The 17,349-nt window shown below is 42.4% G+C and overlaps 1 protein-coding gene across 1 annotated transcript in view; it reads left to right on the top strand.

Moving 5' to 3' along the window:
• Window positions 1–5,565: 5,565 nt before the first annotated feature.
• The window catches only part of LOC147888271 (uncharacterized), a 45,593-nt gene continuing 33,809 nt past the window's right edge, over window positions 5,566–17,349 (top strand). The window contains exons 1-2 of the mRNA XM_087393786.1: window positions 5,566–6,222; window positions 15,555–17,085. Coding sequence (XP_087249912.1) covers window positions 5,697–6,222; window positions 15,555–17,085 — 2,057 coding nt within the window. The 5' untranslated portion in view covers window positions 5,566–5,696. The remainder of the gene's footprint in view (window positions 6,223–15,554; window positions 17,086–17,349) is intronic.

The following is a 17,349-nucleotide window of genomic DNA, read 5'->3' as shown; positions in this document are numbered from 1 at the left end:
CAAGCTTAATCCAAGCACAACAAATGAGCAAGAAGAAAATGCAAATATACAAATAAGACAACTCATACGCTTAGATCCAGTAACTACAGCACAATATTACGTTCACAAATTCCAAGCTCTTAAACATTTTCTTAAGAAAGATAATACCATTCTAGGGAAAATTAATGACTTCTTCTTTGTAACATAATTCCAAAATAGAGGAAGCCAACATGATCATGGCCTAATTTGGATTGAAAATGCACCTATATATGGGATATCAAACAAATGAAGAGGTTGTGGCTTTTGTAGATAACTACATTTCATGAGACATATCTTTATTTCAACTTCAAGAAAACCACATTCAAACACACAAACATCGCAAAACATGCTTTAAAAGAGAGACAAAATGTAGGTTTGGCTTTCCAAGAACACCAATGGCCAAAACATGTATACTCTTACCAATTAAAAATCATTGACAAACTGGCAACATATGCATGCCTTAGGATCTATGGAGCACACTAAGGTGGATGGAACCTATGTGGAAACATGATGAAGAGAATGCTCATGACATGTACCTCAAGTCAATTAGGTTCCAAGATAGATTAGCTTGGACTCATAAACAAAATCTTGAGTGGATGTGCATTTCTTATGCAATGTGTGTACTCAGCAATAGTAAATACATGATAGGCCTCTTATATAGAGAGTGCCCTTTGAATAGTCAACATCTGTGGGATACTCTGATCCACATCTCTCCTTGTGGATATCCTCAATCCACATCTCCACATCATGTAGTCCACATCCTAGGGTGGCTACTTTGATTCTTTCCTATACCATACCTTAGCCTCTAATTATGTGCTCATGGCACCACAACTCTCAACACCTCCCCTTGGTGCCATGATCCTTTGGCTATTGCGAGGTGGTCAGATGTGAGTTACAAATCCATCACCTCCCCTTAGTGCATGCATTGCTACTTAAGGTGGTAAAGTGTAGTTTACATGTCAATACCTCCCCTGGGTTTTTATAGCTACTCTCAGGTGGTTAGGTTTGATTTACAAACATATGGGTTGAAGGTGGCAAGGTTTTTGCTTCTTACTACATGTTGTTCATGGCATTGTCTTCTTTGCTTGATGTAGCTTGATGCATGATGCTTTGTTCTTCCATGTGCCTTGATGCTTTATGTGTGGATGCCATGTTCTGTGCTATGGTCATCTCATGCACTTGTGCTTTTGGCATGCTTTTTGCATTCATGTGTCGCTTTTCCATTTGTTGCAAAGCTCTTACCATGAGTGTTTTTGCTTCAATGGCAGTGTCTAATTGCAAACAAAAAATTTGAGTTGACAAGCGCGTAGAGCTCAAAAAATTGATTATTTTTCCTTTTTGAAGCGTGTCCAAATTCTTTCTAGATTGTGAGTTATGGCTTGTCGAAATTTATGTGAAGAAGAGGGCCTTTGATGATGTGGCACAGGGATTCACATGTTGAATTCCAAACTGTGCTTGGCAGGGGCTATGTGCTTAAGTGGCACTATAAGTGATGTGGCATATTAACCAATCCTAACCCTAAACCTAACCATGGTTATTTTGGGTTACCTGACCAATGACCAAGGTTAAACTAACCCTAGTGTGACCACACCTTGGCTAGCCAAGGTTAACTGAGCTTAACCAAGGTAAAGCCTTATCTACCATGTGTCTTTTTTGGAAGAACATGGTGATGCAGAAGGCTTCTATGAATCGATCGCCGCTTCGTCCCACCTTGCTCTCTGATAACTAATGGATCGTTTGATTGCAGAGGGGATCAGGTGTGCCGGTGGCTATGTAAGAAGCTCAAGTGCTAGCTTGCAGGGGATTTTCCTTGTGGGAGATTCACACTTCGACTGCTCACAGGAGAAGTCATTTGGAAGGAACTAACTCAGCCGACAGTCCTCAAACACAAACACTTTTCTGGCAATAGGCCATCCTTCTCCGAGTAGCGCAGCAACCCCACGAGCAAAGTAAGTGCGCAGCTGCTGGCGCTGGAGCGACTTGTTGTTAGAGGACTCTGAGGCTTTTGCAAGCCTTGCCTTATAGTTCTTCGATCTGATGTGGGTATAGGTTGCTTCTGCTAGAGTCTCTACTCATTGAAGAGGCTATGGGAAGCCAATTTGCAGTTTGTTGAGCAAAGTTGGCTTGCTTGCTAGAATATCAATCATTTTGCTCTGTGTGCTAGCAGCGTTTGAGAGCTCGCTGTGTTGCAAGGACTCGAGCGCTGAGAAGGCTTTGGGAGTCGGTGAGAAGTGTTGGTTGTAGACTCTTAGTAGCTGGTGTCACTCGATGGAGCAGGCAAAAGGTCATTGCGATGAAGGCTTTGAAGCCTTGCTTGTGAGTAGCAAGTCAGCTACTACTACCGCCTTGTTTAGCCGGATGTTTAGCAGCCTTAGTCGATGAGTACCGTTCCCTCAATCGGTAACCTGAGTAGCTATAGGGAGAGTAAGTTCATGGAGGTGCAGGAATCCTTCTTGAAAGCAATTGGTCTTAGTGAACAAGAATACATCTCAACACTTCAAGCATCAATTTCACAACCAACTATACTCTTAAAAAGACATCCTAAAGACATTTTTACAAAATATTTCAACCCAACTTTGTCCAAATTATGGGGTGCAAACACATACATTCAATTTATACTTAATCCACATGGGGCAGGCTCATACTGCACCTCGTATATTACCAAAAGCAACCGGGAAACAACTGAAGCAGTAAAAATTGCTATTTCCCAAAGCAATATGTCAAATGCAGCACCAAACAAACGTATTCGCAAAGTCGGCAATGCAATCAACACCCAACACATAAGTTCCCAACAAGCACTATACCTTGTTCTCTCTTTATCGTTAACAAGCTCCACGTGTCATTCCAATATATATATACAAACATAGCAAACAATCGAACTCTTTTACTCAAAAGATGAGGACAACTAGAGAAACTTCCTCTTCAGAGCACATATATATATTTTGAAGACAATCTCCAAATATCTCAAATGTGACTCTAGCCTCTTACATATTTGTCTTGCAATAGTTTCTAGTGAATATTCAATCTCAAAATCCAAAAGAAGAAAAATAAAAAACGCAAAAATCATTTGTTTCAACAACTACAATCAATTCACTGATCCTGAAAATTACTATAGAGAGCTTTGCACTTTGTACATGCCTTATAGCAAATATGAGCCAACATTGGATAATGATTTACCTACTTGGCATGACATCTATAATGAACACAAAAACATCATAAACATAAACAAGGACAAATATAACAAACTTATTCCAAAATTGCCTTCAACAAGCAATAGCAATACAACATCAAGCTCAACATCAAGATCTAATGTATCATCTATAAACAAAGAAATGTACGATATTGGAATTGAGTTGCACAACAGAGAAAAGAAAAATCATTTTCAAAACAATTCTTTTTTTACTTATAGACTAATTCCAAACATAGAATACCACAAATATTTGCGCTTGCTCAATAAGGAACAAAGACTCCTTCTTGAAGATATAATGTTGAAAAAAAGACTCTCATCACAAAAAACAATTCATCTATTCCTCATAGGTAACACAGGAATTGGAAAAACATTCACTTTGATGGCTATTGTGCAATCACTCTTAAGATACTACTCACATAAAGAAACCTCCAACATTGAACTTCCTAAAGTTCTCCTTCTTGCATACACAGGCAAAGCTGACTTAAACATTGGTGGTACAACAATCCATGCAGCTTTGCACTTGCCTTTAATAGCATCCCACTACACAAGTCTCTCGGCTGAAAAGCTCCAAGAACTATCTCAACTTTACAAAGACCTTGACCTAGTTGTTTTTGACGAAGTGTCTCTAATAGGACACAACACATTGTTTGTAGTAGATATGTGTTTACATGAGATTAAACATAACCATCTTCAACCATTTGGAGGCATATATGTAATTCTTTGTGGAGATCTTTGTCAAGCAAGCCCAAGCAAGGATCATGGCTCTTTGTAGAACAACCAAGCAATACACAAATGATGTCCTCTTATTGGAAGGAAAATGTCTTTCTATATGAACTACTTATACCAATGAGACAGAAACAAAAACTTCATTGACCTACTAAACAGAATTAGAATAGGTCAACACACGAAAGAGGACATTGAATATATAAACCACCATTACTTGCGACAACCACTCAATAAAGAAAACATTCCTCATTTGTTTTACACTAATGCTTCAAAAGATATTCATAACAAAGAACTTTTCGAGCTCTTGCAAGAACCTCCACATATTTTGCAAGCAATTGACACAAGACACAAGACACAAGACCTGCAATAAAACAATAACTATTCCAACAAACCCAAAGAACACATCTAGTTTGCACCAAACATTGCATTTAAAGCCAGGCATGATAGTCGAAATTTGTTCGGCGAACTTGGACATTTCAGATGGACTAGTTAACGGTTCTGATGGAATATTCAAGAGCTCCAACCAAACAATAAAGCCAAATGTTGTCTGAATTCTTTTTAACAACAACAACATAGGGAAAAAGGTAAGAATGAAGAATGCACACCTTTATTCTGACCACATCCCTCACTCTTGGACTCCTATGCTTGCAATTACAAGAGAATTTCAAATAGGAAACAACTTCCTCAACACAATTTCTCGCCATCAATTTCAATTCAACCAGTCGTTGCTAGAACTATACACAGATCGCAAGGATTGACAATGGATTCCCTCACCTTCGACCCCTCTTCCATAACATGGACTCACATACACAACACTATCCCGTGTTCGAGACCCTGACAACCTTTTCCTTATCAAACCTCTTATGCAACAACACATCAAAGTTGACATTCAAGTGCTTCGAGAACTTGAAAGGTTGCGGAACGACAGAAAATGGATTCCCAAACAACTTAACTTCTTTGCTAGCACCAATAAAATTGAAACAATACAATCCCTTAACACACGCTCTCTTGCATCACATTTGCAAGACATCCTTGCAGACAATAGCATCCTCTCTGCTACAATTCTATGCCTCCAAGAAATTCATCTACAAGACTCAAGACCATTGCAGCTACTAGGATTCTCATGCATTTACAAAAATACAGGAGTTGGACTAGCAACTTGCTACAAAGCACACGTGCAGCTCATGCACGAGAAATACATTTTCCAAGAATCATGTGAATGCTTACTCACAATGTTTGATCAAAGCAACGGGAATGTTTACAAATCACCTTTAGCATCAACAACTACACTTCTAACTCTACTTCAACAACTCCTACATGATATACCGATAACACCAACATCAATCATAGGTGATTTCAATATAGACTACTCATTATCAAATGGTAACAAAAACAAACTTAATACATTCATGAAATATTACAATATGACACAAATAATCAATGAACTAACCTCCACACACGCATCTACTATTGACCACATTTGGACAAACAAACCACAATATCACAAATTATTGGGAACAAATTATATTTATTGGTCTGACCTCTCTTTTTACACAAATTTCATTATCCCTTGAGGGCAGGCCTTTTGAATGAAATTCACCTTATGATGCCGCCTGACATGAGACCGCCAGTTTCGTCTCGTTTCGAAACGTGTTTACGTTCAAACCTTAAACCCTAAACCCTGCCTTTCTGTTCTATTGCACAAATATACGATGCATGGCTGTCAACCTCTGGGACGCTGCGGAGCCAAGCAGCGATTGCAATGGTGGCCTCAGCAATCCCGCACGGAGCTGCAAGAGTTAGTTTTGCTCGCACCCTCTTGTGGCAAGCGCTTCAATCCTACTCTTCGACCGCGCCTTGCCATTGCTCTAGCCAAGCTGCTCGTTGTACAGCACCGAAGGGTCCTGCTTCTTTTAGTTTTTCGTCGCATCGTTGGTCTCGGAGCCTTGGGGCAGCAATGCATGAGCTCTCCAGTCGCTCTTTGGAATTTGTCAGAATTGGCGGTTTTGCAATGCGTTACCGCAGATATACTATCTTAGTGGAGAAGCCCCTAAAATGGCCAGGTTCGAGGAGGAAAGTCGCCGTATTTTGGGATCTCAATGACTGCACCGTGCCGGATGGACTTGACCCTTTTCGAATTGGACCAAATATAGTGTCGGCACTAAAACTAAGTGGATTCAGTGGACCTATATCACTGAATGCCTATGGCAACACTCGCCGATTTAGTGACGAAAAGTTATTGCAGGCTTTAATAGCTACTGGCGTAGATGTCCATCACGTTTCTGGTGGTATAAACACGCTTCTTTCCCATTGGTTTGAAATAAAAAATTAATTTTCATAGTATTCTTCAGGCTTTTTTCAGAGCTCGTCATCCGATACGCTTAAGAAGTCAGCCATTTTCATAGTAGGGCTATCACTTATAAGCTTATAGAAACCTGTTTCAGAGTTTCTCCTACCTTGTGGGTGCTGATGATATGAGTAGGCTAATTCTACAAGTTTTTAGCATGTGTGTTAAGGACTTCTTTTGTTATGCAATAGCAATAATCATTATATGACCAAACATAGACATATTACTTATTTATGTCGTCCTATATTCTCTATTACATATCATAAACATATTTAGACGGTTACGTGTAACGTGGCAAAAGCATGTACAATCATAGACATAGGCGTAAGAAATGGGAAGGATCCTACAATTAAAGTGAGCGTACTTCAGCCACCCGACATTTATTTCACTCTCACGTACCAAGCTCCAGGCCAGTAACTTAATCATGCATAAAACAGTAGCCTAGTGGTTAAGGCGGGTGGGTGTGTGTGAGTTCAACCCTTGGCAGCGCCGCAATACAAAAAAAAAACTTGTTGAATTAGGATAAATTTAAAGATTTTCCCAATAGAGCACGGGCTGAGCAGGTGCAGCAGAGAAGGCCGATTATCTCACAAAAGACAAGGCTCTGATTAAAATTTGAAGCCAAGGTAGTCGAGTGAGGTGTAGGTACGTGAAAGAGTAGGTGGTATGAGCTGGGATAGGTGCTCACATCACTCTCGCCCTCGTATCGCGTTCGTCCCATCTTCCCGTACTCGTTCCATCGTTGACATTATCGTCCAACACTCGCACCATCAATGACACCATCGTACCCTGCCCATTCCATGCTTTCATTGACACATCCTACTTGCTACTCACACCAGTGGGCTTAAGCTTCCGATAACACTTCTGAAAGTAGTAGGATCCTGTTGGAATATGAAGCCAAAGTGAGTCTAAAATGAGTGTTCTAGGTGGTCTAGGTGTGTTTTATAGTCTAGTGAGTCCTAGACATGCCATGTGTCATATTGGGAGTTATCCCATATACGCTATGGCTTTCTAGAGTCTAGTGTATAGTGTTGTACTTGTCTATTGTCTATCACATCAGTCAACATCAAGCTCTTTGGTATCATGTGAGTACTTGTCTATTGCTTTCATTTTCTTTCCATTTCATTTCCATTATGCTTGTTATCATTCCTTTCCATTCCTAGTGTTAGCTTGCTTCTCTCCCTACCACTATGATCTTTCATGTGGTATTAGAGCCATATTCCTAGCCTTGCTCTCTCTTTTCCTTTCCCTTCCAAGAGGTTGAGGTGAGGGAGGCCAATGAAGCTACTCTACCTCATTCTCCTTGGAAGGCCGCCCTTTCCTCTCCTTCCTTGAGCACTCCCTCTTCTACCCAAGCCTGACCATGTTCTTTCTTTGCCATCAACTACCCCCTCCTCTCCTTCCGTGAGCACTCCTTCTACCCAAGCCTCACCATGCTCTTTCCTCGCCATCAACTACCCCCTCTTCAGCTACTACAGCCCCTGCAAATAGGCCGTACAGCCCGCTGTAAGCAGGCCATACAGGCCGTATGTACCAGCCTGCTTGTACAGCCTCAAAATGCGTGCCAACTCCAGCTGCTCCTGCCCTCGATTGAAGCGCCACTAGCAGTCGTCTCTACCCTCGCCATGTTGCCTTGGAACTGTCACCAACAGTACATGCTCCAACCTCGATTGCAGTGCCAAATTTGCTCATTCTGCTCGACATTCTCTCGGAGCTGCTGCCCGCAACCATGGAGTCTTCCAAATCAACTACCAAGGTTTGGAATGGAAAGGACACTTGCTAGGGTAAGCCAACCAAATCGGCAGGTATGGAATGGAAAGGACACTTGCTAGGGTTAGCCAAATCCATATTGGCAGTAACAATCCTTAAATGAGGATTGGGGCCTACAGGTGTTTTGGGATGCAATTATCATTAATTAAATTAACATGGTTTAACCAGGGTTGAGATTGAATTGCATCCCTATAAACTTCTCCTAATCAATTTATACAAAGGCAACGAACTCATGTAACTGTTAAGGCTAATATCTAGAGATAGGTATCTCAGACTGAATCCAAACTTTGCACAAGTGATGCTTATCATATCCTTGTCGTCGTGATTCTATGGCCTGCAACCGAGTTCTTGTTGGGCAACATACGTTTTGGTATCTATATTCTACTGGATCTTATCAATGTAATCAGATGGTCGTAGTTTGCTTCATAGGGCCTCTCTCTACTCACAAACCAACTCCGCATTGAGAGTGGACGAGCTGAGGGAGTACCTAGGGAGAGGCACTTGTGTACCTTGTGTGAGCTACATGAGAGCTACAGGAGATCGAGTCAGAGGAGCATTTCATCTTTAGATGCCCAATGTACTAGAAGATCCAAGGCTGCTTTTACTGTCTCTTCAGAGATAGCTTCGGGATGCTCTTGCGCTTCCTTGCCTTCCTAGACCAGAGATGCTTGGCCACCTTCATCCATGAGGCAGTTAGACTCGAGAGTGCCTTCTCAGATCACAGAGACAGGGAAGGGAGGCACTCACAGACTCTTCTCAGAGTATGATCACAGAGTTTTTCCACTCAGACCGCACAAGTTTTCACCCCATGGGCATCTGACACGGGCGGGACACACCGGATAGAGGAAGGACACACAGATTATACAAATAAGAATAAGTTATAATATTTTGATTCATTGTGTCAAGAAATAGGTATGACTTCTACGGGCATCTCAGGCTTCTAGCGACGTCTAATTTTCTTTTTTGCTTGCTATTCTACAGTAGAAGAGGACATGCAACCCCCCATTTCAATTGTTTCATTGAACTTGCAACGTTGCCGTTGCCGTTGCCTTGTTGAGGCATACATACATACACTACCTTGGTGGGATACATGGAGGCTGTTTAATTGCAACTTGAGCATTCCATGTTTTGGTTTGCCTTCGGTGCTTGAGTACTAAGTACGTATAGGTGATAGATCTTTGAACTTATTTGTTTGTTTGTTTGCATCGCCACCGATATGAAAAAACGTCGCATAGCTCAGTTCAATTTATGTCCTATCCACTTTTTTTCAATGTTCCCATAGCACATTCTTGTAGTGTTTCTAAGAGAGGGCACACACCTCCCTAAAAAATGGGGGCTATAGCCAGCCAGGATGGCCGACCCCACCCATTGCTCTACAGCCCACAAAAAGGGCCCCATGGGAGGCGCCTAAGGGCAGCAAGGTGAGACACACCTGCTCACACAATCTTGCACCCCACTCGGGAACCTCCGTGGCCTACGTGGCACCACATGAGGCTCTGGAAACCACACCTACGCTCATGGGGGGCGGGAACACCCACAATGCTAGCCCTCACTCTCTACCCTAGCCTCACTCAATGGGTGGGCACACCCACAATCAAGGCCCTCGCTCTCTAGGTGACATCAGGAAATGTTGACCCCTAGATGGAACAGAGACGCCAAGGAGCTGGGCTCCACCGCTGAAGACCACCACAGGTGTTGTTGCAAAAGCCCCCTTGTGGCACGAATCGCCTCAGCATAATCACTGGAAACCTGGAACTGTTGCTTCCAGGCCACAAGTGCTAGGTACACTCCTTTGGACTGATAATGGTACACTGGGTCAACTAGTAATTGCTGGTATTGGTACATGACTCCAACAGAGGATCCTGGAACAATAATCCAACGGATACTGCCTCCGGTGCAAGGTCTGCTTCCCTGCATGGGCACCTGTATCTCAGAGCTAGATAGCCCCCTCTCAAGTCCAAACTGGTACACTGTCGCCGGATCAATGGACTTCAGTGCTCCAATGGCAACGGGCATTTCACAACTCACTAGGATCAATCAATTGTGTCTGGGATCCGCACTGGCAATTTACGGACCCATTTGGATCTCCAACAATATGAGACAATAGTTGCAGCAGAACACTAGGAGACCCCCTCTGGATTTGCCAGGTCATAACGTCCAAACAAAAAAACAAACTAGTAACATATTGCCACCTGAGTGAGCGGGAACAACTCCTTGTGGCTCGTGGTCCTGCCTGAAAGCCTGCCTCGAAACATGACTCCCAGCTTGGAGCACCTGATCGATAGGATCTTGCTGCCACAAACAAGCAAGAAATCCTCCATTTGTATTCGGAAAGCCTGCTGGCAGTGCCTGCCAACTGCTACTAAAAGGCTGGAGTATACGCGGTCACAGCAGTCACACTATTGGCCACCTGGTTACTGGACCCCTCTGCGTTCCGTTGAGGACATTGACGCCAATAATAACCTTTCTGGCCACATCGGTTACACGTACGGGATGCCTTGAGAGCTTCTCGTTCCTTAGGTGTCAACCGCTTTCTACCTTTTTGATCAGGTGTCAAAGCCTAAGGCTGACTGTCATAGGTACGATCAACGAACCGCTCCTCACGGTCAAGCACCATGGGGACCAATTCCTCCTAGGTCAACTCATTCACCCTACCACTGGTGATCAAGGATGAATAGAAGGTCCTGTACTGAGAGGATAACTGGGACAGAAGAGTTATGGCCATGTCCTTTGATGAAATCTGCTTCCCCGCCTGGAGGATCTCCTGCTGAAGTTCCTGTAACTTGTTGATGTGGTCCGCATCGATGAAGACTTCTTGGGATCCAACCGCCTCATCTGGACCTCCAGTGAAACCCTCTTCATGGGAGAGGCTAGATTATACATGGACGCCAAATGCTCCCATATACTTTTGGCCATTGTCATGTGCTTCAGAGGATTAATCACCGGAGGAGTATAGTTAAGAAATATAAATGATCTTACCTGGCATTGACTCGATCCTAGAGCTGAGATAGGGTCTTGGCCTCCTCTTGCTCGAGGATGCCAAAGTCCTTTGTCAAGGGATCTGGTCAAGCAACACCGATCAAGATGAAATCTGCCAGGTCATATGACTGTAACACAGACTCCATCATCACCCGCCAGACACTGTAATTGAGCCCATCCAACTGTTGGTCAACTCGGGAACGTGGGCAACACTGGAATTCTAGTCTTGTTCTCTGTCATCGCGATCAAAATCGCCATGTTGGAGTGAAGTGGATGATGAACTCAAAGAGAAGGTGGATGGGATAGAAGGGAACTGAGGGTTGACAAAAGGAGAAGGCTGAAGAAGAGGATGAAGGGACTGACAGTCCAATGTACTTTCGCACCTCGCTCTCCGTCCCTCGGGAACACCTCCTATCTGATTTGAAAACACCCTTCAAAGTCACCCGAACAGTCCACTCTTCGCACGCGCTCCTCCTCAAAGACATCTCCGAACAGCACCCTAATCCTCCTCTGTGTGTGTTGGCTCAACACTCCCTCCACTCCTCGGGTCTCAAGCCAACCGTGGCTCTGATACCATGTGAGAAGGGCAGTGGAAATAAACTGGAGAGAGAGAGAGATAGCACGCCTCACACACACACCATACTGAGAAGGAGAGAAAGGAGAGAGAAAGGCACAGGAGAACTGCAAGTGATCTCTGGAGGAAACCCCGCTACAACTGGGGGAAAACCTTGGAACAAATGGGCTGCTTGAGAGCTCAGAGAAACAGCTCAACAATCAAGGTCGAAGAGAACAGGAGCACAAGTGTGAACTGCTCCACTACCCTGCTCCTCAAGTGTGTAGTAGGAGAGGTTAACTCTGCAGCAAAGACGTATTATTGTTGTATACCTCAATAGGATTTGATTTTGAAACATCAAAACTTTTGTAAGTCTTTTGGGTTCATTTGCAACCCAAGTCTTCCTTATATTTGTGCAGCTTGGAAGTTTCATAAAAATCCTAGAAACCTGGATTCATTGCAGCGGCTTGTAAGACTTCTATAACTGATGTCTCAAAGTGGTTGAGTTATTGCTTCAAACCATGTTATCAACTGTCCATGAATTCGGAGAAATTTATTGAGAGAGGCTGATGTTCCAGTAGATTTAAGTTGGATTTTGAGTGATTCGGTAGGAGTTAATACCAGTCATACGATTTTTAAACTACTCTCGGAGTGTAGAAGATAAGTGTACTCCAATCTTGGTTGAAACATTTGATTTTACTACTCTCTATACTAAGATAGACTTCGAAGTTTGAATTCATGAACATGATCATGTTTCACAAGTTTTCAACTATAGATATGAAAAAGATTGATGCAAAGTTTTAAGAGGAAAAATCAGCCTTGCATTCTGATTTTTGTTGGATGAAATCTAAAAAGCAAGAACTTGATTGAAAAAGAAAAGGGGCACAAAAGTTGTTGCTACTGAAGTTGTCCTTTGTTGGTCAGACTTCCATCAACAAAGCATTGGTATTCCAATGGGCACTAATTGTGCTGTTTTCTTAGCAAACTTCTACCTTTTTACTTATGAATTTGAGTTTATGCAGCAATCGATCTCTTGTGAGACTTGTCCAATCGTTCTTCATAAACGTAGTTAGGTCAGGAGATTTATAGATGACTTACTTGTGGGCACATACGCCAAACTTTAAAGTTTTATGTACAAAGATCCAAACTCTTTTTTTTGTGGAGGAATTTATTCTCACAAGTTTTGTGAACTTTATTGTACAGCTATTGGAGCTATTGTAGTTTCTTGGATCTTAGCATTACTCAAACTTCTTTAGGTTGAGATATTGTTATCTATTATAAACGATAATAACCGATATCATAAAAATGCCTCACATTGACTCAAACAACTTTGATGTGGCTAAATATGGAGTGATTACTTTCCAATTCTATCGGTTCTCTCACCTTTGCACAAGTAAGAGTGCATTTATCTCTCAATTTAGTAGTTTAATCCTATTACTTCTGAGAAAGGGCTATGATACAAGAAAAGTGATGAAGAAACTCTGCTCTATCCTTCATTGTATTTATTATATCTTCGGGATTTCGGCTTTGGGTATGTTTAGGATCCTTAGACCAGAAGGGAGCTTCATAGCCCATTTTCTTTTTAGTTCGTAGGTTTCTTCTATTTTTGGAGTTCATCTACTTTTAGGAACTTTTTAGTTTCATTTAATTTAGTTTAGTTATGCTATACATATATATACACTTTTTAGTTCCTAAAAGTAGATGAATATATATATCTCTTCTCACTCCCTTATTTTATTATTTATTATTATTTTAAAATTAAAATAAACAAATAAAAATAAACTCATTAAATCTCTCTCTCTCTCTCTCTCTCTCTCTCTCTCTCTCTCATGCGCGTGCTCTCTCTTGCTCTCTCTTCGCATTTCTTCTTCTAATTTTTTGCTTTGTTTCTTCCTTTTGATATCAAGTTTGGTTGTGATTTCAAAGCTTGGTAAGCATTGAATTTACCCAAGAGATTCCAGAATCTTTCAAAACCTAGATGACAGCCTATGCTTGGCTATTGATGAGAACATAAGTGTAGCTTTGCTTATGAAGTTATTCTTCTTTTTTATTTTTCTCATTTAATCTCAATTTCGTCTAACGTCGCTTACAAACCCCTTTCCTTTGTTCTTTTGCTTGTTCTATAAAATATTTAATTTGTAAGATTGGATTTGTCATTTTTTGTATTCTTATGAAGGTGTGTGTGTGTGTGACATGTGTATAGAGGAGACTCCTATGATGCATGTAGATCTCCAGGCAATCGTCGCAACCAAACACATTCAATTGTTGTTGTGAAAGCTGACTTATACCCAGCTTCACAAGATGAGGTAGCAAAACGTTGACTGTTTCTTACTCAAGCATGAAATGCATGAATGTTCAAAAAAGAAACAGTTTCCACTTGTTGTTTGCCAAGTGTAATAATTGCTAGCCCAATCCTAATACCAAAAATAAAACCTATCTCAAAATCAAAATACTAGCCAGGCACCATGGGGGCTCTCCTGTGAGGTGTGTAGGGATCTCGTATCTGTGTCTGTCTTGTTGTCTCCCGTTGTGGCACGGGGCATGATCTCCGTGACTTTTGTATCCAGTGGGCCATATTGAGAGTAACGCCTTGGCTTGGGCGGTCCCCTCTGAGTAGAGCTGAGGGATGGGTTGGACCTCCATGGTGCGTGCTCTGGTCAACCTTTGCATCGTGCGTGGCTCTTGCATCTTTGGATCCATCGCCCCTCGTCGTTTCTTCCCACTAGTCCATGCTGCCCTCATGTCGGCGATCTGCTCCTCTACTCCACTATGTCTTGGGCATATTCACATGCATAGACATCTGTGACTGTCATTGGGCTTGATCCATCTCTGTCTGATCTGATGCCGTAGAGTCTCTCAACATCACCGCATCTCCATCAGATAGAGATTAATGCAGACGTGGTCATCAAAGTGAATTAGGCGGCAGGGAGCCCAAAATCGTGACCCTCATGAAAGAGACATGGTATTGTCCCTGGACCTAAGAGTAAATTGGGTAGGTACATAAGAAATGCTCCTCTGTCTCCACCTTTGCCAACGTGCACAACGTGCAGATCCGCTGCTCTCTAGGTGTCTCAATCCTCAGCTGATGGGACGAGGCCCGCATCTATCCGATGGCAATGCTCGGGGCGTGTGAAACTCGTCTGTCACATACTAGGGTTTGATGATCACTCCATCCTTTGATACTCGCGGTGGAAGTGGGTCTTGGTGGGAAACTCTTGGTACCCCCCCAACACACACACACCCCCCTAGTCTGTGATGTGTAAAGCTGGAGTAGATCCAAGCGTATGGTATGGCTCATCTCATCAAGGGCATCCAAGCTGTAATGGAAAGGCGTGAGACGATCCATCTAGATACCTTGATGGCAAGCCATCTGGATATTTTGCGTACTAGGCCATGCTAACCCCTCTCTCGGCTAGTCATTTGGAAGACTCTAGTGCCAATCTTGGTAGCTGCCAACTAGGTAGGGCCCAAACCCTGTGAAGGTAGGTGCCGTCTGGAAGATGGCATCAATCTGGAGTGGTGTCATGGCGAACTCTGCCTGTATGATGTGGTGGGGGACCAAGGGCTTACTCCGAATCATCTTGGTATCCATAATCACGTGTAGCCTCTCAAATTGTGGCCAATGGTTGCCAATAGGTCACTCCCTCAGAAGGGTGCTGTGTACATGGCTGTCGTTCTCACAAGTGTATCAAATAGCCACCCCTTTGTCGAGGGGTCCTAGAAGTGTGCTTGAAAGCACTGTTGCTCCGAGCCGCTAGAGCCCCATGCCCTCGTATAAGTCGTGTTCTGGCTGCACACAAAGAGAGAGAGAGAGAGAGAGAGAGAGAGAGAGAGAGAGAGAGAGAGTAAAGCATTTTGTTTTTAGTGACATTACTGGGTGCAGAGCAATGTATCTCGTTTTTAGTGACATGACTAGGTGATTGTTTAGGCAAATTGAAATACAAATCATAAAAGATCATTTTTCATTGCAGGGGAAAATGATTGTAATAGCCGTTTACTAGTGGAATTATTACTATGGGTAAAGGAAAATCCACCTCCTGCTCATATGTTTCTTATTTCTGGTGACAAGAACTATTCAAGTGTTCTGCACAAATTGCAGATGAGAGGCTATGATATACTTTGGGCTTATCCACAGGGAGAAATCTCACCTGCTCTTCTCAATGCTGCAAGTAAAGTGTGGGCTTGGGATGGCATTATGACAGGTATCGAATTAGTTGCTAGGTCGTGCATAAATGGAACACAAATCTATACTGGGAAACTTCACTGCCCAAAAGATGTATTACATACATCACACAGTAGTTTGAGGCCTCAGGTCTATTACAACCGAAATTTTCAGTCTGAACTGGAACAGAAAAATGGTTTTTTCCCTCACGAAAAAAGAAAACTACAGACCATTCCCCAGGACGTTGTAGAACAGGTCATTGATATCATAAAATCAAAATCAACAGGTTTTACTGTGGGGTCTTTTAGACGAAAGTTAAGAGAGTCAGAATTGATACTGGACAAGAGCCTTTATGGTCATAAAGATTTACTGTCCTTTTTGCTTTCAATTCCAAAATTAGAAGTAAGCCTATTCTGGACAAGTAATGGAACTAGAGCCCATCTGTTTACTGCTGTAAAAGGTGATGAGGCTACAGATATGCCACTCATTAGTGAAACAGTATCTCCTGAGGCTACAGATATTGAATATAAGGATGTGAAAGATAGCAGCCTGGCATCTCTTGTGACATCCAGGATGGGGCATATTGGAGATAACAAAGAAAAGATGAACCAATTAAAGGGCAGTATTTCAAGGGAGCAGAAACGGCTTGATGAACATGCTCCAGACTTTTATATTGGAGATATCAAAGAAAAGAGGAACCAATTAAAGGGCAGTATTTCAAGGGAGCAGAAACGGCTTGATGAACATGCCTCAGACTTTTATCCTGACAAATCTGGGAAAAATGAGCTTGCAGTAGACCATGATATTCCAGTTGAACCACTAGCACCCAACAGAACGGTTGTTTCAAGCACCTGGATGAAGGGATTTTTGGATTTCAGCATTGTTGGAAGGTTTCTACAAACCATTGGGTTCAAAACTCGGACATTAAATGCCAAGCTTCAGGATGGTTTGCCGGCCAGTAAGGACTCAGATCCCAGTTGCAGGAACATGACAGAAGAGGAAATGAAATTTTCTGAAGGAAGTAAGGATGTAGGGGCTTCTGTCTATTCTGAAATACCTGAAAAGTCAATGAAGAAGAGGATATTTTTGGAGCTGAGGCGGAGGAGACAGCCACCTGTTCAAGGGGAATCAGTATCGAGGGTTTCATTGTCACAAGAGAAACCGCCGAAGGATGATTCACCTGTATTGCACCAGCATGGGGAAACGAACATTGTGACGCCTTCTCAAGAGACAGTGGAAGAAGTACCCAACGGGAGAGTTTCAAAGGAGCTGTGGAAAGAGGTCAAATTCTTTATGAAGAGCATAGAGGGAAAATCTGCAGTCAGTAGAGCAACAACTATGTGAGTATTTTGCAGACCTTGGTAACAATATATATTTCTTTGGCTTGTTTTAAGGTTCTTTTGATTTTTTGGAAATAATAGAGTACACATTTTATGAGGGCATTGACTGGTCAACCTGTAAATCCACAAAACATCAAAGAGATCCTAGCAAAATCTTTCCCATCTGCATAATACAAAGATATCTAGAGGAATTGTGTCATTGCATAGCTGCCAAGAAAGGTTGTTCCCCCTTCTTGGAACGTGGGAACGCCATTCCAGCCAAAG

This window comes from Dipteris shenzhenensis, chromosome 22 (assembly GCF_047967505.1).
Source record: "Dipteris shenzhenensis isolate YYH24624 ecotype China chromosome 22, Dip_SZ_1.0, whole genome shotgun sequence".
Classification (NCBI taxonomy): Eukaryota; Viridiplantae; Streptophyta; class Polypodiopsida; order Gleicheniales; family Dipteridaceae; genus Dipteris; species Dipteris shenzhenensis.
Note: the sequence above shows the minus strand (reverse complement) of the source record. Positions and strands in the feature narration are given on the sequence as shown.